General features: G+C 47.3%; 7 protein-coding genes across 7 annotated transcripts; 4 read left to right on the top strand and 3 right to left on the bottom strand.

Annotated features, from left to right (window-relative positions):
* Positions 1-177: 177 nt before the first annotated feature.
* On the top strand, positions 178-2,180 carry MSY001_1160 (uncharacterized protein; the record flags this gene model as incomplete). Its single annotated transcript, XM_018886270.1, has 2 exons — positions 178-2,074; positions 2,164-2,180. The coding sequence occupies 2 exons, from the start codon at positions 178-180 to the stop codon at positions 2,178-2,180; spliced, it is 1,914 nt and encodes a 637-aa protein (XP_018739761.1).
* A 2,920-nt stretch (positions 2,181-5,100) lies between these two features.
* On the top strand, positions 5,101-6,771 carry MSY001_1159 (uncharacterized protein; the record flags this gene model as incomplete). The annotated part of the gene is made up of 1 exon (XM_018886269.1): positions 5,101-6,771. One exon carries the CDS (start codon positions 5,101-5,103, stop codon positions 6,769-6,771), a length of 1,671 nt encoding a protein of 556 aa, XP_018739760.1.
* An 18-nt stretch (positions 6,772-6,789) lies between these two features.
* Positions 6,790-7,200, bottom strand: MSY001_1158 (uncharacterized protein; the record flags this gene model as incomplete). The annotated part of the gene is given in 2 exon segments (XM_018886268.1): positions 6,790-6,875; positions 6,891-7,200. 2 exon segments carry the CDS (start codon positions 7,198-7,200, stop codon positions 6,790-6,792), a joined length of 396 nt encoding a protein of 131 aa, XP_018739759.1.
* Positions 7,201-7,312: 112 nt separating this feature from the next.
* Positions 7,313-7,535, bottom strand: MSY001_1157 (uncharacterized protein; the record flags this gene model as incomplete). The annotated part of the gene is made up of 2 exons (XM_018886267.1): positions 7,313-7,441; positions 7,470-7,535. 2 exons carry the CDS (start codon positions 7,533-7,535, stop codon positions 7,313-7,315), a joined length of 195 nt encoding a protein of 64 aa, XP_018739758.1.
* Positions 7,536-9,308: 1,773 nt separating this feature from the next.
* Positions 9,309-12,173, top strand: MSY001_1156 (uncharacterized protein; the record flags this gene model as incomplete). Its single annotated transcript, XM_018886266.1, has 1 exon — positions 9,309-12,173. One exon carries the CDS (start codon positions 9,309-9,311, stop codon positions 12,171-12,173), a length of 2,865 nt encoding a protein of 954 aa, XP_018739757.1.
* Positions 12,174-12,592: 419 nt separating this feature from the next.
* Positions 12,593-14,087, bottom strand: MSY001_1155 (uncharacterized protein; the record flags this gene model as incomplete). Its single annotated transcript, XM_018886265.1, has 3 exons — positions 12,593-12,607; positions 12,705-12,737; positions 12,978-14,087. The coding sequence occupies 3 exons, from the start codon at positions 14,085-14,087 to the stop codon at positions 12,593-12,595; spliced, it is 1,158 nt and encodes a 385-aa protein (XP_018739756.1).
* Positions 14,088-14,159: 72 nt separating this feature from the next.
* Positions 14,160-15,076, top strand: MSY001_1154 (uncharacterized protein; the record flags this gene model as incomplete). Its single annotated transcript, XM_018886264.1, has 2 exons — positions 14,160-14,578; positions 14,605-15,076. The coding sequence occupies 2 exons, from the start codon at positions 14,160-14,162 to the stop codon at positions 15,074-15,076; spliced, it is 891 nt and encodes a 296-aa protein (XP_018739755.1).
* Between the last annotated feature and the right edge of the window lie 4,174 nt (positions 15,077-19,250).

Raw genomic sequence — 19,250 nt, 5'->3', positions numbered from 1 at the left:
GCAAATTACCTTCTTATCATCTCTGAATCTAAGCTATACTATTTCTAACAATCAAGTCTCTGAGCTGGAGCAGACACCTCAACAACTTTAATTTGAAGTACAAGCGAACTCCAATTTTTCTAAGCTCTTGCGATATTTCACTGGACAGCTTGATATATCTCTGAGTGTTTGTATGCGATGCAGGTTGCTTCAGCGGTTTCCACTCTGAAAGCTAATCCCTCAGACTCGGTCAAAGAGACCGAGGAACTTCCAAATTCTTTGAAACCTATGAATCCTATGGATTATTCTTCAACACATGAGGATGATGACGACGATGTCAGTGATTTGGGCGAGGTTGTTGATGCCAACAGCCGTTCGACGTCTAGTCACGGCGAAATTTCTGATGTGCCGGATACCGATGATTCCGACATGGCAAAGCAAATTGAGGCTGCCGGGGAAGGCGAATCTTTAATTGGTTCAGATGATTCCAGCGATGAATCTCAACTCGCCAAAGAGGAGCAATACATGATTCGGGATGCTGCTTGTCATCGGCAGGATGTTAATCTTTTCGATGACAATAACGTTTGGGATAGCTTGACACCTGCTGGATTATCCCTTGAGCGCCAGGATGTAATTGCTGATGAACTTTTTAAACCCCAACGAGGTTTTGCTTCAAGTCCTGAGCCTTCATTTTCTGACTTTTTTGACTCTTCCGATGAGATGGACGCCCAGCACGGCACTTTGAATGACGACGAGATTCTCACTACTGATGAATCATCAGGGGATTGTGATGATACTAGTTCAACGGTGAGCGACGTGGGGTCTTTATCTGTTCCTCTGATAGCCCATATGGGCCCTTCGCATGAGCCAGATGGTAACAAACATGATTCTAAGCCCGAAGATGTGCCAAGCGATGAAGCAGCATTAAAAACTGCCATCCCTTTGCTTGTTATTGAAGACCTTGATGGACGCCTCATTTATGCCAGGGCAGGAGACGGCGAGGCAGTATTTGGCTCAGATGGTGAGTTTGAGTTTGCTGGTGAGAGTGATGAGGAGAGCTCAGAAAACGATACCTTTCATGGAACTACCAATTCTGCTCACCCATCACACGTTTATCCCCCCAAGGAAGAGGGTGTATTCAATGCTGATAACTCTCTTATGGATGATGGAGATACGACCGACGAACTCCCTGACGAGGACATGCCCTACCCGCGCCTATTAATCGGCTCGATCGCGCCAAAAGGCGGTCGCAATGCACGCAGAGCCCGTGAAATTGCGGCACGTACGCGTTGCTCTTCACGTTTGAGTTCACCTGCACCAAGTGCATCGAATGTCCCTACGGCAATGACGCCCAAGAAACCTAGCTCTCTTTCTAATGTGATTACCATTGATGATGACGATAATGGGCATGAAAATCCATCCGGTCGAGCCTCTGTTGAACATAAAGATAGCCAGTCGGCCGCGACCCATGTGCGTGAAACAAAGGAGCCGACTACTCCGAAGGACAACTATTTGGAGGAATCCAAACCTATGATGGGCCAGTTCATGCCTGCATTCTCTAAATCAGTCCATCGTGCAGTCATTGATGGATCGCATTGTGCGCCGTCACCTTTTAACGCATTGCACAACATGCAACGAGATTTGCGACGAAAGCGCTCACAAACTGCTGTTGAGAGCTCATTCGACCGGACCATAAACCAATCCTCTCAAAAAACCAAACGTAAACGCACGTATCCGCTTTCCATGAAAGCTCAGGATGCTGATTTGGACAATGCCGGCAAACAGTCAGAAACATTGGGTTCTTCTCCGGAACCTCCTGATTCGACCAATGGGGAAATGATGGACGTAAGTGATGTTTTGGATGAGGGTCTTCTTTGGCAAGATTCGACCAGTGACTCCAGTGAAGAGGATGCGTCCGTAAATAAAAATGCTGTTCCGTGGCGCAAGCGCTTATCCTCATCAGGACCACATGATCGTGCATTTGCTAGGTGGAATCGTATTCCGATGGGTGCCTTCCGTACTGCTCAAGAGAAGGGTATCTCAAACGATGTTTCGCCTGTTTCGGATGCCTATATGACTCACCAGCGACCTAGCAGTACGTTTTTGCTGACACAATCGTTTTCTGGTCGCCGAAAGTCAGATCCTTCACGGCCTCTCTCACTATCCACGGTGCCGAAAAAACAGCAAACGACACCGTTTAAGAGGACCATTGCTGCAATGAATGATTTTCAGGATCCCACGTCCCCCCTTCACCTCACATTGGCAGACCCTGCCATTTCGTCTGGATCTACCAAACCCAATATTAACTGTGATGGGCCAAGTTCGTCATCGAGAAAATCGGTACGAGTTGGGGAACACGCAGTGGTCGGTGGTAATTTTTTGGTGTCACCTGTTCTCAGACCTGTGAAACACCGGGGTCATAACACGATAAATCCAAGTGGTGATGAATCGACGAGCCCGCTGGCGGGTTTGGACAGCATGGTTCCATCTGACGCGTCACCTAGCTTGGAATCGCGTGGCCGCAAAGTAACTAAACGCGAAAAGCGTGAAAGGCTTGCTCGTCGCGAGGCTGTAAAACGACAGCAGTCCCGCTCGCTACCTAGCCTTCCATCTCACGAGAACTATTAGATATTTTCGTAGATGTCTACTGGAGAATACAAAGCAAAATCTTTCCCGTTTGTCGAATCTGGATGTCGTGCCGCCGGGGACATGCAATTTATATCGGATATTAATATTCCTACAATGCTCCGTGCGAAACGGTTTTTTATCAGCTAGACGTTGTTCTATTGAGTAGCGGAACCATTGAAACAAGCAAGTATTTTCCGGTCCGGGGAAACTTCAACCTATCCGGGTACCAACATGCTGCAGTATTCAGGTCCACTAGTTTCGCACTGAGGTCATCCGCGTTCGCATAGGCTCGCGAGGACAGGCCGACTGCGCATTATCTTATTGATTTCAAATACTATTCGCTGCTTCGCACCGTGCAGATTCTGCTAATTCCCCCAGTCAGATTGGGTAAGATGACGTTATTATTCAGCAAATAGAGTGGCATGGTCTTGAATAGCTGAATGTGGAGAGACACAGACCTAAGCCAAGGTCCGCAAATGAATGTTTGCTTTGATCCCTTCGCACTTTCAAGGCTGAATGGATTAAAGTCTGGTATCTTTGACAGCTAGCTCAAAGATAGCGCAGATTTTTACCATCCCTCTGTTCTAGAAAGGGCCGCATACCCCGTTTGACGGTGAACTTTTTTTCATTTCTAACATACTTTATATTCTTTGTTGGGTGAGGTTTCCTTACTCTTGATATGCATGCTCACAAATTGGCGAACGTGAACCGTACATCTGAAAGTTTTATACCGAACAATTCGAAGACTCGGATGGAAATTCAAAATGATTCATTAGACAAGTTTCAGCTAGACCAAGCGGTTCAAACCACGCCTGATGGTAGCGCTACGAAGCCAGAAATTGCATGCGGCGAAAAAGCTACTCTTAATTCGATCAGAATTGATGAAAAATGTTCTGGCAATTTTTCGTCAGTTAATCTAGGTACCGGAATCGCTGTCACCGAACAGACGAAGTCAACGAGCAAAGCAAAGGTGAAGAAAAGTAATGGCAGGAAGCCAAGACGATGCATTAATATCGATGGGAAAAAAAGGTACCCTTGCCCGTTCCCTGGCTGCAACAAGACTTTTTCTACGAGTGGTCACTCTTCCCGTCACAGTCGCATCCACACTGGAGAAAAACCTTATCGTTGCACATATCCTAACTGCAATGCACAATTTTCCCGCTATGATAACAGCGTTCAACACTATCGTACTCACATGGTTTCTTTTAAAGGTTCCAAAAAGGGACGTGGTAAATTGAAGGAAAAATTGACTCCAGAAGATACCGACCCTCAGCCGGTGAGGCCAGAGAATATCAAGTCAAAGATGGTTGAGGAGCCTATGAAGTCATTAAAGCGATCAACTGTATCCATGAATACTTCTCCTGAGGCTGATCATTTTATGGGTCAAGGAAAGCTGGCTAAAGTCGAGCAGCTAGACAATTCTGTTAGCGTTCAACCTTCGTCAACCAAAGGTATACAACAGGATCCCAGTATCATGCCAAGAAGTAATACAGTACCTGTCCTCTCTTCGTTAGCACCTGGCTCTTCTCAACAAACATGGCTCAAAACAGCGCACCCTATGCAACGATCAATTGCAAATATACAGTCACTTCCACGAGCTCCTTTTTCTGATTACGGAAATTCGATGACACATGGATGCTCTGTGGCTGCAAGTGAACACCCGACTACGGAAGTTGCTTCAGACAACTTCCAATCTACATGCGTTAATCTTAGAAAGTTGCCAAATACTGGTATCCAAAAACAACCTTCAGATCCATCATCGTACGCATTGAACTCATCAAATTTTTCTTCGATTCCATTTCAGTCACGTATTCCTCATGGATCAAGAATGTCACCTGAGTTATTACTTGCTCGAGAATCGTTTTTGTCACCTGGGCAGCGTATGCCCTCTGATGCGAATGGAGACAGCCAATCTACTCGTCCAACGAATTTTCAGCTCCATAAAAGTGGAAGCATGCCATCCTTGTTATCACTAGAGATGCCTCATTCAGACAGTTCGCATTCACTTTCGAAATATTCTCTCTCATCGAGGAGTCCCACTTTGACAGCGACCTCTCCTTTTAAGGGTCTATCAAATACCTCAAGTGCCAAGCATCTTTAGTTGCTCAAGTCTCTTTTCTGTTATGACCCTCGCATCAATTTGCATTCCTGTGTAACAATCTGCACTAGTTTATTTAATGGCTTTTTTTATCTTTCTATGTATCGGACTGCTCTTTGAAGGATATCATTTTAAGTACGATGAAATCGCAACATTTTTTGGCTTTCTTTGTTTCTTGCTATTTTTTGTTTTGTTTTCTTCGTCCAACATGCTACGGTAGTGCCAAGGGAATTGTATGTGACAGAAAAAGCGCCGTTTAATGGCTTATGTCCTTAGTTTTGATTAAGTAATATTTTGCCAGGCCTTTCTTAAAGGCTAGGTACATGACCATATTGGGCCCTAAACCTACTACCGCTTCCACGTGCCTAGCCCATTCTTATCCTCACATCATCACCATGACTCCAGTTCCAACATTTGGAGAATTTAAGTTGCCCGAGATTAACAATGAACCCATGGTAGGTTATAATCACACTAACTCTAAGCGCAACTATGAACCCAATTCAAAGGACCGGATCGAACTGCAGAAGGCTGTCGATGAAATGCTTGCCCATGGTCCCTACGAGGTCCCTATCATTATTGACGGTCAGGAATTCAAGACTGGCAAACTTAATAAGCAAGTTAATCCCGGTAATCATGCTCATGCATTATGCCACTATCATGAGGCTGACGAAAAGATGGTACAGCTTGCCATCGAAGGTGCTCTCAAGGCGAAGAAGCAATGGGCTAATCTTCCTTGGAGCGAGCGTGCAGCTATCGGTATGAAGGCAGCTGATCTTATCGCTAACAAGTATCGCTACAAACTTCTTGCTGCTACTATGGTTGGTCAAGGTAAGAATGCTTGGCAGGCGGAAATCGATGCCGGTGCTGAGATCTGTGATTTCCTGCGTTTCGGTGTCAAGTACATTGACGACATGTATTCTATTCAGCCACCTCGTAATTCGCCGGCTGTCTGGAACCGTACTGAATATCGTCCCCTAGAAGGTTTTGTACTGGCAGTGTCCCCGTTCAACTTCACTGCCATCGCTGGTAATCTTGTCATGACCCCTGCTCTTGTTGGTAATGTTGTTGTTTGGAAACCTTCTCCTATGGCTATCTATTCTAATTATCTTGTCTACAAGATCCTTGAAGAGGCCGGTGTACCTGCGGGTGTCATTCAGTTCGTACCAGGCCCCGCTGAGCCGATCGTGGGCGCTGCACTGAGTCATCGTGAATTTACAAGTCTACACTTCACTGGGTCCACTTTCGTCTTCAAGTCCCTTTGGAAGCAAATTTCTTCCAACCTTGACCTGTACCGTGGTTACCCCCGCATTGTTGGTGAGACAGGTGGTAAGAACTTCCACTTTGTGCACAAGTCGGCTGACATGGACGTCGTCGTTACTCAGTGTGTGCGTGCTGCCTTTGAATATCAAGGTCAAAAGTGTAGCGCATTGTCGCGCTTGTATGTGCCCAAGTCAATGTGGGAAAATGGCCTGAAGGAGAAATTAATTGAACGTACAAAGTCATTGTCGATGGGGCCTGTGAATGAATTTAAGCATTTTGTCGGTCCGGTTGTCGCAAAGCATTCCTTCGACAAGATTATGGGTCTCATTGATGAGGCAAAGAAGGAGGGAGGAGAAATTCTCGTCGGTGGTAAAGGTGATGATTCGGTTGGATACTATGTGCAGCCTACGATCATTGAGACCAAGGACCCCAAGTCTGTCACAATGGTGAAAGAGATCTTCGGACCTGTTATCACTGTGTTTGCCTACCCCGATGACAAGATCGAAGAGACTTGTGCGCTTGTGGATTCTACGACGGAGTATGCACTCACTGGGTCTATCTTTGCCTCGGATCGTCATGCTTTGATCCACATTAGCAACCTTCTTCGTGATGCATCCGGCATGATGTACTACAACGATAAGTGTACGGGTGCTGTGGTCGGCCAGCAACCATTTGGGGGTGCACGTGCTTCTGGCACCAATGACAAGGCGGGTAGCATGAACATCTTCTTCCGCTTTGTTTCTCCGCGTACAATTAAAGAGTCTATGCTTGACCCACCAACGCACCTTTACCCTTCGAATGAATAGGTTTGTCTATATACGTAGTCAATCATCGGAAGGAGGAGCCATTTCTTGCAAAAATCTTAGGACGCGGATGCGAATTTCTGTTGTTTCGTCTCCTCGGAGGGAATCTGATATAAAAGTACATTCCGTTTGAATTTGAAGCATTTCTAAGGCACCTCGAAGGACTCCCGCAAGCACGTTGGAGTACCAAAGCCCCCCTTGAAGAGCCTCATCAGGAAGCTCTACAAATTCAGCCAATGGATTTTCCATTAATTGCAAGACGAATTCTTTCGGATCGCGGGTTCCAACTGTTCCTGACGCGGTGTTGGCGCCATTTTTTGAATGCTGAGCAGTATTTCCATTCATGACAAGCTCCGACGAGTTCATAGACCCAGAGTTCGTGTTCGCAGTGGAATCTGGGAAAATCACATTTGGCGTTATGTCCAAAAACATTTTGAAACCAACCTTGCTTACCACCTCAGCAGCTTCGCGAATGTTGGTACATCTGGACAAGTTGCTTTTCGCAAGAAAGTCTTCGACTAATCTTGTACCAATATTATAACCCCTAGATGTGAGAAACCCCCTCGCAAACACACATTTTGTCAAGCTGGAGATTGACCTGTTCGAAATCCTCATAGTCCTTGATCAGCTGTACGACCAATGCTCCATAGGTAAGAGTGAAGATTTCGCTATTCTGGATGTTACTTGAAACCTATACTTACAACTTTTTGTGTATTCTGGCGCCATATATCTTCACCTAAAGTTTTATATTGCCGTGTGGTTGACATGGCAACTGTTAGTGAACAGGAGATTACGACCTAGTGGATTAGCCACGCGATGTGTACGTAAGCAAGTGCCGTCGATTTTGGGGTAAACAGAATGTGCGGAGGTTGCAGCCGCGTGAGAGTTGTAACAAAGGATTGTATGTTTCAAAAGCTGTGACGAGTCCTTGTATACAATATATCCGTCACGTAGCGCCACCAAAGGTCCATTATTGCATATTTCGAAGAGTGTATGATTTATCGTAAGAGCATAACGCGACATGCTAGAATGATCCCACTGCCAAAGGCATGAATCAAAGCAATAGCAATCGACCTTGAGACCTAGTTTGCTAGTCGGATCTAAGCACTTGGTTTAGGTCTGGACGTGTGAGACCTACGGAGGACTTTGCGTTAGACCCTCCACCAACAACCCTTTACTTTTTCACCTACGACTAGACTACCAAATTGCGAATGTGGAGGGATACCACGCACGGGCGTAATTTGTGCAGACTCTACTAGAGAAAGAAACATCTACGTGGGATGTCAAGGGATCGTCGCCCTGTTTCGATCTTACCATCGTATCTGAGGCTGGTCCTCACAAATCCTGCTTGGCTGTTCCCATACAATTGCTGCGCTTGTATACACGAGACAGCACCCACCTAGTGGTTACATTCATCTATGTATCTCCATCGAGTAACCCCACGAGCTCTGTTAGCAGCTCAGATTATACTATGGAATGCACTCACACAACTCTGTGCCACTTCAGCGGCAGTTACTGTGAATGTACAGCTTGCCGATCAGTTGCCACCCCTGGCACATGTCAAGCAGCATTACGATTGGAAATTTCTAGCTGAGACATTCACATCTTCCTCCGGGGGAGATTTGTCCTACTCAATCCAAGGCCTTCCTGATTGGGCGACCTTTGATGAGCGGCAGTTACGGATAACAGGTGACCCTACCAAATCAATACGTGGCGATGAAAGTCATGAAGTGCAAGTGACTGCGAAAGATGGCTCTGACGAAGCGAGTTCTTCCTTCCAGCTCATCACAATTTCAGCACCGGCTCCCAGTCTGAAAACATCCTTAAAAGATCAGCTTCCTGAAGCTGCTTCTATGGGGTTAGGTAATATGCTACCCAATAAAGTTTTGCATATGCCATTAGGATGGTCTTTCAGTGTGGGATTTGATGGTGATACTTTTGTATTGCCAGAGGATGACCGTGTGTATTATTCAACGTATCTCGAAGGCGCTAGGCCCTTACCGGAGTGGCTTGTTTTCAATGAAGAAGAAATGACATATTCCGGCATTGCTCCCACGGATGCGGGGCCAAATGGAACCATGTTCAACATTGTTCTGTTCGCGTCGAACCGTCGCAATAGTGGCGGTCCATCATCTTCTTTTCAAATATTTTTGGGGAATGGGATCATTACCTTGAATAATACGGCCGCTGCTCTGCCTGTCGCCAATGTGACAGAAGGGGACACGCTGCAGTACCACATTCCTCCAGAGTTATTTTTGCTGGATGGATTCTCACAGAAGCAAAAGCAATTCTCCTTTGCACTTGGAGATGGAGCACCGTCGTGGGTGTCCTTTGACCCAGCTTCCAATAATCTGACAGGGAAAGCACCTTTCAATGCTAAAAACAAGGATATTCAAAATTCGACTTTCCCGCTTCTAATATCGTACCCGAATGCACGAAATACTAGCGTGAATCTTACATTGAGTGTTTATCCTTCTCCATTCACCCAAGTTAATTTACCTAACGTGACGGTTCAATCAGGCAAAGACTTCAAGATTTCGATGAACAGTTATCTTCGCGATGACAGTGTCCCCCTCAATGTCTCATTCGGGAATTTGCTTCAGCGACGTTCGCTTCGATTTATGGACACAGGACCTCACCATCGCATTCTTCGCCGAGCTATGCCTGACTGGGTACATTATGAGTCCTCGTCACACTCTTTGGTGGGAACAGCACCCCCAAATCCCCAACAAGTATCAGTAAACCTTATCGCGGCAAATCCCGTACCTCAGACCTCGATTCCCAATATTTCAAGATCGTTTGAGCTTATTGTGAAAAATTCAACAAAGACCAATACAACTCAAAGCTCAGGCTCGGGCGGTTTGACGGGGGCTGACAAGGGTGCTATTGCTGGTTCTATCTTGGGTGCGGCTTTCTTAGCCCTTCTGGCGTCATTGCTATTTTGCTGTCTCAAGCGTCACAGGTCATCAAATCAGACGCAAGCTATGTCTGATGTGGAAAACCAGGGCGAAGATGTTACTTCACTGGAGAACAAGCCGTTGGATTCCACAGAAGGCGTTCAACCCTCCACAAATACGCCAACCTTCGACGGTGCGACTGGTGCGGGTCTGGCCGGCGTTGGTGCAGCAGGTGATGCGGTCTCAGGCCGGACGACTGACCTCTCAGGACAGGCCGCCACGGGTACCTTCAAGAAAGCCGCCGCTTCTGCAAATAACTCTGCGGCAGCATCGTCCAGTAAACAGCCATACCAAAGCGAAAGGAAAGATGATGCGGCTAATTTGAACGACAAGGCTGCAAGTCAAGATGGCGTCACACAAATCTTGCCTGTGGATGAGCCAGAATGGCGGCGCGATAATGACCAGGTTGTTTTGACGCCCTTCCTATCACAATCGGCATGGCAACCTCCTCTATGGACGCAAATGACTTCTTCGATGCAAGAGGGTAGGGGAAATGCTCGTCCAGGTGCAGGGAGTCCATTTGCGACTTTCTCGACGATGTCCCCCCATTCAGAAGATGCACACTATACCATGGCGCATGACCATGTGGATGAACCACAAGCTTCCAAGAATGTGACCGAGGCACCTTTTAAACCATCGTCTGACATTAAGGCTTTAATCAAAGCGCCCGTATCCCAGACGAGTGAGGAATCGAAACCGCGTCATACTACGGTGCCACCGGAAACCGAGACCCTAGCGTCGTCACTACAACCCCGCTCAACCGTGCATCGCACTGCGAAGAGTGTTCCACCGACTACGGTTACTGAGGCAGAGCCTGAGGAAAAGGTCACGGAGTTCTCAAAATGGAAGGATGTACCTAAAAATCCTACACCAGCCGAGCCTCCGGTGATTGCAGGTGAGACTTCACGTTCCCGAGATGCGAGCCTTCCCAAGCCTGCATCGTTCCTTGCTGGTTTTGTGGATCGCTCGCGCACATCGTATGGCCCTCATAAAATGTCCGAAATGTCCAAGCCTGCGCTTAATGGACCTATCGGAGAGAAGCTAAATCGTCCTGAACAGAAGGATAATGACGGAGGTGATACAGCTGACCTTCCTGCATCAGTCAGCAAGAGCTCCAAGGCAAGTTGGGAAGATAACCTGTGGTACGAGCCTGTATCGAAACAGGATGGCACTTCCGTACCCCCACAAGGATTCCATGAGAATGAGCCAAAATTGCAGCAGCGTATTCCAACAGATCGCGCTACCTTTCTATCAGCATTTTCCATGTCCAAAAATGCAGCTTCTCGCCCAAATTCGCTTGGATCCGACATGCGTGCAGAAACTCCCTTGGGCGATAGTATGTGGTCGGTCCAACTCAATGAGGATCAAGAAATGCCTAGTCGGACAGCCATGCCGTCAATCATCTCTAAGACGAGCGCAAGGGTAGATGAACCCAAGCTTCAGACGGGAAATGATGTGACTCTGGACAGTGCGCCTCAGTTGGACCCTATCGCTGCAAACACTGATACTTCTCCCTTGGTACCAGGTATCGGAGACCCACCTACTATTTCGACACGCGTCGAACCTGGCTTAATGTCGCCCATGAATGAGTTTGTGGCCCCACCTACACAGCCTATGGATGTGAAGCGCACTCGAAAAGTCGCATCCTATACACCCAAACTAGAGAGTGTACCTGCGCTTCAGAAATCAAGCAGTATTCATGTGGAGCCCAAGAGCTACCACGATATGTTTGAGGATGCCGAAGAACCAGTGGTTGACCCTTTTGCCGGTGAAGAATACCCTTACGGTACTGTATTGTACCAGCAGCATCATCAAGATGCTGTCACCGGTGATGTCAAAGAGTCTGATATGGAGACTCTGGAAGACTTTCGCACAACAGAAGGAGGGCTAGCTACTGTTATGCATCTCACGGAGGAAAGTGATGGCCGGAGCCAAGCGCCAGCTCTTTTGCCTCGGTCTGGAACCATGGCCTCGATCCAACTGGCTGAAGCGAGATCTGTTAATTTCACAACGGCTAAGCCACCTCGTCTGCAGCTGGCAAGCTGCCATCCCGGCCAAGTTATATCATTACCGCTCATGACTTCCGATGCATCGCTTCCGCGCCACTTAGCTGAAGCTATTGAGAATGCTAGCATGCCTGCAAGGTATACACCACAACTCTATGCTCCATCTCGACCAGATCTTCACCAGCAGTGGCCAGGATGGCTCCATTGGCTGGTCTGGGACTCGGAGAATCATGAGTTAGCTGGTCTTGTTCCCCCAAATTTCGCTGAGTCACATCGACTTCCGATGCAACTTCCAATACATATTCTGTTGGAAAACAGCGAACAGATCTTCAGTGAAGACTCGGGGCATACAAAGCATGGAGAAAATCCGATGCCCCCATTGTTGGCACGGATTCTGTTGACGATTTTGCCTGCTGTGCCATCGGCAGAGAATCAGGTGTAGACCCCCCGGTTTTGGTTTCTCCACAATTTTGCTAATTTCTTGTAGTTTAATTATTCGATCGGTATCTCACTTTTGCAAGTTACTGTCACCTCATGGAGCATTGGCACACCGAAAACATGTGAGCATGCACCAGAAGTGCATCTAGACAATGCAGAATTCTTCATGCTCCGGCATATACCCCATGAGAGTCATACACGTCAAGGATATACATATTCTATAATACATTTACGGATCCATATCCCTTCCAGGTGACGCGTGATCAGATAAAGATTTAGTAGAAAGCCAGGTCTCAAGGATTAATTGGAGACGCACTTCTGCTGAGCGCTGTATCTCATCACCTCCTCTCGATCCCAATTTGGAGTGAAGTCCTTCTTCCAATAATAAGGTCCACATCTTGGCTGCCTGTCTTTTGTACCGAGTCAAGGCAGAGGGCCCTGCCACTTCCAAGAAAGTACACCAGAGCGATATCACAATTGCTTGCTGAGAGACAGGCAATGTCATTGACCGCACTTGCCATATCCACATACGCACGGGGCGGAGCAGTTCGGGTACGCTTTGCGCAGCCTGTTCCAGTGACATTGTAGAGGGCAAGCCACAGCACGAAGCCACCGAGTCCAACGGCGTTTGCAAACACGCAAAATAAAGCGCTGAAATACCAACCATACGTGAAACATAAGATTGAAATGTTTCTCCTTCCAGTTTGAATCCCAAGCACTTCATATGCTCGTCTTCCCCCATCATTCCACGTTCGGGCACGTAGGCCAAAATCCATGGGCATTTTTTCACTAGTCGGGCAATAAATACCTTACCAAGTTCTGCATGACCACGGAGAAGAATACCCAAGACAAGCCGAGCTAGAGGAAAGGCAGTTTCTTGACGAGCTGCCACTTCTTGCTCAGCCTGGCGAATCAGACATTTGGACAAGTGGTTCAACATCCATAGATGTAACCGATTTGCGGCATCCTTATCAGGCACGTCTCGAGCTTGTTGTAGCACATCTGCAATAGCGAGTGTAATGCGGGAAATCTCTGCTTTCGAATTGGTGAGCTGGCCCACTTTGGGTGTGATGGCACGTTTGGCTGCGAAACACTGCTTTTTCCAGTCTGCATTCCTAGCAATGCTAGGTAGAACCTCTTCTTTAATGTGAGTCATGTAAGAGCGCCAGTATTCATATTCTCTTTTAGCAATGGGCCATAGGTGCTGACCACCTCGGAATGCATTGTCGGAAAGTTCCTTTTGTTGTTGCTGCTCGTATTCTTGCTTCCGAGCCTCTTCTTCATGTTTTCTATTTTCAGCTGCTTTATTCTCTTCCTCGATACGCTTAAGCTCAGCTTCACGAGCAATCTTGGCTTGCCTTTCAGCTTCTTCTTGACGTCGTCTTGCATTAGCAAGCTGCTCGGCTTCCTCAGCGGCACGCTGCTCGGCATCACGGATAGCCCTGTCAATGCCCTCCCAGAGGCTGGCATTCCGCTGCTCAAAAGCTTCGCGTTCTTTCTTTTGCACAGACAATTGATGCAATTGAAATCGCGAAAGAAGCTCTTGTATCTCATCGACGCTGGATTCTGCTGCAGGGGTTGCTGCAGTGGTTGTCGTTTCGGCCTTTCCACGGTGCTGCACAGCATGCCACGCACGTCGGCGACACATCTGCTCCCATTTATCCCACGGATCAAGCTCGTTGGCAAGTCGAATTTCTACAACATCGCGTCGACTTGGGCGCTGCATATCCTCTTCTGCATCACTTTCACTAGACTCATCGGTATAAATAGTATTCCATGAAATATGGCCAGTGTGCATACGTTCCCCCGCGTCAATATCGCTCTCATCAGAAGATATGTCGTAACAGTAACGTCCACTAGGTTGGGGCTGCTTCACTCTTGCTAGCCTAGATTGGAGAGTGGCATTGCCGGGTGGCATGCTTGACCCGTTGACGTGGTGGAGACAGACGTGGCACCCGATCTAATCGGGTTGTCAAGGAAGCGTTTATGCATGGTGGCCTCGATGCTTGCGGGCTATGAATGCCTTCAGTTAGCCAAGTCGACACATGTAGCTCTTCCTTTGGCACTCGCGTACCACTGCGGCCAAGCATTCCGATGGAGACAAGTTCATGTCTGTCCCGATCCACATGGTCCCTCTTACGTCGAATGGTCATTGTGCATTCATAATCGCGTCGTCTTTCTCGTGCATGATGTGGACGAGCACTGCCTATATTATCGCACAGTTCAAGCAAGTGGCTCTATGAAGAGCCATGATACAGGAGCATGGTTATGGGACTATTTAAATTTGAGAGCGCCCACGTCAACGTGGTACCAAGAATGGTGTCAGCGCGATCCCATTTTTGCTAAACATGCTAAACGTTTTGCAGGTGTGAGCATTTTGCGTCAGGATCCTTGGGAATGCATGTGTGCGTATGTATCAAGGCACTTACTTGCAGCTTTATATGCAGCTCCAACAACAACATCCCGCGAATCAGTCAAATGGTGCATAAGCTGTGTGATCATTTCACGGAGCCAGTACTGCATCATACATATCCGCCAGGCTCCCATCTCTGTACCTCCATGAGTCCTGAAAAGAATGGACTTCAGATCGAAAGCACGGAGCCACTCCATCTAACGTACCATCCATTCCCAACGCCTTCGCAGCTGGCTGCACCCGGCGTCGAGCAGAAACTACGTAATCTAGGTTTTGGATACAGGGCCAAGTATCTGACTGGAACAGCTCAGGCACTTTGTGCACTTGCCAAGGAGTCTCTGGCGGCCGACGATACAAAGCACGCGCACATTGATCAAGCAGTGAATGACTATTTACTATCTCTTCGAACTAAATCCTATTCGGACGCCAGGGAGGCATTAGTTCAGCTACCTGGTATTGGACCCAAAGTGGCAGAGTATGTTCGTCCATGCTGATTTCTAGCTGTATCTTGCTCATGTCTCTGGACCAACATTCCAGTATACCTGTGGATCGACATGTTTTTCAATTTGCAGAGCGGTGGTATCATATCCGCTCAAAAAAATACGAAGTCATTGCCGACCGGCTCAGGGAACTCTGGGGAGAACGAGCTGGATGGGCGCACACGGTGCTTTTCTACGCGGATTTACCTTCTTTTGATCATTATCATGGCTCTATTGAGAACAATTTATCGAAAGAAAACATCCTTTGTGAAGATCCAAAGCCTCAGAAACGCGCGCGTCCGTCTTTGATCAGTGATGAAGATACAACTTCCGCTGCCACCAAGCAGGCTAGGAGTCGTACGTAGATCTAGGCACGTGTTTCTCCACACAACACCGTCTCGACAAGCGACCTGCACGACTCTGCTCCGCATGGAGTCCATGCGTCAACGCCTGCTCGCGCAGCAGCTTGGTCTCTCGAGTCCACAACAAAAGCAAAGAGAGGAGCCAGAAATTAAGCCATCTACTCCAAAGAAGGGTCAAAATATACCGCAAATACAACCCTGGCGCTCTGAGCCTCGCGTCAAAGTCATGCCGTTCTCACCTACACCTGTTACACCTGACCGGAGTCAGCGTCCCCGGGGCGCATTGGTAGGTACTCCTACATCAGCGGCATTGTCTCGGCGCGGATTTCCTATGTCCCCTGATGTGCCACGAACACCTACATACTCGAATAAATACTACACTAACGCTGCCGGGAATTCTACCCCTTTGGAGTCCAGCTCTGTATCTGCTTCTGAACGCGATAAGCAAATTCAATCCATGCTCTCTGGTATGGTAACTGTCATGAATGAGGTGGACCTGTCAAAATCCCGCGTCCCAGGAATGCAGTGCACATTATTACCCCATCAGATACAAGGCGTGGATTGGATGCGTCGAAGGGAACATGGCGCTTCTAAGGGCGGAATATTAGCAGATGATATGGGCCTCGGAAAAACTGTTCAAATGATTGCACTGATGCTTTATCACCGGCATCTCGACGATTTGCTAGGCGAATCCGACGATGAAAATGGGGAGAATGCCAAATCAATACCTAGCGATGATTTCTTGCAACAGTGCCAAAAACAAGTCTTTGCGTCGGGAACCTGCACGACATTGATTATTGCGCCCCTGGCTGTTATTGAGCAATGGAATCAAGAGTGCTTGGACAAAACAGGTCGTCGATTAAAGGTCTTGGTTCATCATGGGACCCAACGGGCTAAGCGCGTCGAAGATTTAATGAAGGTCGATATTGTTATTACGACATATGCCACAGCGGCCATGGAGCACGATTCTTTTCTTGAAGCGACAGGTGCGCTGCCTCCAAAGCCTTCGGCCCAAAAGAAAAAAGGACCCAAAGCAGTTAAGGGTCAAGACTCTGACTCTGGATACAGCGATTCTGATGACTCAGAAGCGTTGATTGCAAACTTAAAAAGCAGTAAGATTAAATCTTCTCAGAAATCAAGGCCCCACCCTCTTTATGAAATGAAATGGCTCCGAGTTGTCCTTGATGAAGCACAGAATATTAAAAATTACCGCGCTAAATCTTCCCTCGCTTGCTTTCAGCTATCTCTTCAGGCCGCCTCGCGCTGGTGCATAAGTGGCACGCCGCTTCAAAACAACGCACTCGAAATTTTTAGTCTTATTCATTTTCTGAGGATTTCTCCTTTCGATGATCTAAAACATTTTCAGGAGAAGATCAGTGAGCCATTGAAAAGCGCAAAGCAATCTCGAATCGATCTTGGTCTTCGCCGTCTCAGTGTAGTGCTTCAATCGATCATGCTTCGACGTACCAAAGATGCAGAATACAAAGGGAAAAGACTCCTCGATCTTCCTCCTCGATCAGTGGAAATATTGTCGCGAGATTTCGAGTCGTGCCAGGAGCGTGACTTTTATCGTGAACTGGAACATCGCGTGCAGGCACATTTCAAGGGAAATAAGGATTCTCAAATTAGCTATATGGGTGTTTTGTTGATGTTGTTACGTCTCAGACAAGCTTGCAATCACCCTGTCCTTGTGACTGGCCGAAATATCGTGTCTTCTCAGAATGAGCCAACATCTTCCTCTACATCTAACGCGCAAGACGATGACGAAGAGCTTGCCGCTTTGCTTTCAGGGCTTTCAGTAAAGGCTAGGCACTGTGAAAGATGCAAAGTTCCTCTTGATTCATCACAGAATGGGACAGATTCACCATCTGTTTGTCCTGGATGCGCTGCTCAGCGAGATAGAGAAATACGCTCTGGCTCGACTTGGGATACGCCTGGTACAATGTCCACCAAGCTGCGCATGATTGTGGATCTCCTCCATATATTTGAGAAGGAGTCTCGAGGAGATAAGACAATCATATTCAGTCAATTCACGTCCTTCCTTGATGTGATTGAGCCTGTCCTGCATACACATGGCTTTGATTATGTACGTTATGACGGCTCTATGCGCCAAAATGTACGTCAAGAAGCCTTGAATCGTATTCGCTCGGATGATGGGACAAAAATCATATTGATTTCCTTCAAGGCTGGAAGCACTGGCTTGAATCTCACTTGCTGCAACCGTGTCATTTTATGTGATCTTTGGTGGAACCCACAAATTGAGGAACAAGCCTTTGACCGTGCCCATCGGTACGTATACAGAACTCACATTAGCCTCGGCCAATCTAAACATGTGTACATTTACAAACTATCGATTACAGGAACTGTCGAACAACGAATCCTTGTGCTTCAGGTGTGTCTGACCCAGAAAGACTTACATCAGGAGAAAAAACGCGAATTGGCGCGAGCTGCCCTGGATGGTAAAACGTACGTAATGTCTAAGCTAACCACAGAAACCCTAAAAGTATGTTCTTTCGGCTAACCAGACTCAAACACTCTCAATCAACAGGATCTGCGTTTCTTGTTCCAAGGCGATATACCGTAGCACCAGTGGAGTCACTCGACGTCGTATTGGCACGTGCACGGCTCTAAATTCGGCCTATAGCTACGATAAGTTTTCTCCATATCCGTTGATGAGACAGTCATCCCACCCATCGGGGGCGTATGACACCCTCTCTTCCGTTGATGGGAAAGACAAAGTCTCGTGTTCCATGCATTCTTATGAGGCACCGTTTCGATCACCACTGATTCATAAACACGTATCAAAGTGGCCAGATATTTTCTACTTATTTTCGTTCGCAGAGCCATTGCCCGCACCTTGGCGCAGGCCGCTCCAATTTCTTCAGCACCCCTACTTCTTGTACTTCATCGGGAGTATATCTGCTCTTGTTTCTGGGTCATGTATGTCAGGCGTAGATCTGCTCTATGGGACATGGTCGCAAAATGGCTCTTTACATTCAGACAACATGGGGCCACATATGGACTTTAACAATAAGCTTGCAATGGCTATGGTCTTGGTGGGCGTTTGCAGCTTTCTGACCAATTTTTTATTCCTCGTTCTCATGTCCACGTCTACGCACAAGCTATCGCAAGGTTTGAGACGGACCTATTTCTCCGCCGCTTTGGTGCAAGATCCTACATTCTATGATAGGCAAGGTCCCGGTGCTATTTCCACTCATTCAAACCGGGATGTTTCCCTCATTCGTACTGCTCTTGGCGAAAAAATGGGTTTTTTTCTCAATTCTATTGGTACACTCATTGCTAGTATAACTATGGCCCTATGCAAGGCGCCCACGCATGGTGGTGTTTTGCTAAGTCTACCTGTCTTTTCCATTCTTGTATTTTTTGGGCTCGGCATGCTATCAGATAAGGCTACAAAGGCGGTAATTCAAGCTGACAGTCACCTTTCGACATTTATTGAACAGGTCATCGCCTCCGTGCGTATTGTACACAGCTTTGAAATCACTCAGGTGTTGCTCGATCGCATACAGAGCCTGTTCATGAAACCTCTCTCGAAAGTGGTCCGGCTGCGAACAATGGTGCGCGCTTCTGAGTTAGCTGTCATGTATTTTGTGGTCACCGTTCTATACGCAATTGGCTTTTGGTGGGGCTCCATTCAAGTTGCTAACGGTCGTGAATCTATGCAAGGCGTTGTGACTAGCTTTTTCAACTATCTCAACACACTTTTTAGCTTGACGATGGTCGTGGCGCATTTTCAGTCTATTGTTGACAGTCTTACAACGCTGCATGAAATGCGAGCTGTGATCGAGCGACAACCTAATATTGAT

This window comes from Malassezia sympodialis, genomic scaffold, assembly GCF_000349305.1.
Source record: "Malassezia sympodialis ATCC 42132 genomic scaffold, msy_sf_4, whole genome shotgun sequence".
NCBI classification, from domain to species: domain Eukaryota; kingdom Fungi; phylum Basidiomycota; class Malasseziomycetes; order Malasseziales; family Malasseziaceae; genus Malassezia; species Malassezia sympodialis.
This window is presented reverse-complemented; position numbering and strand designations above follow the sequence as displayed.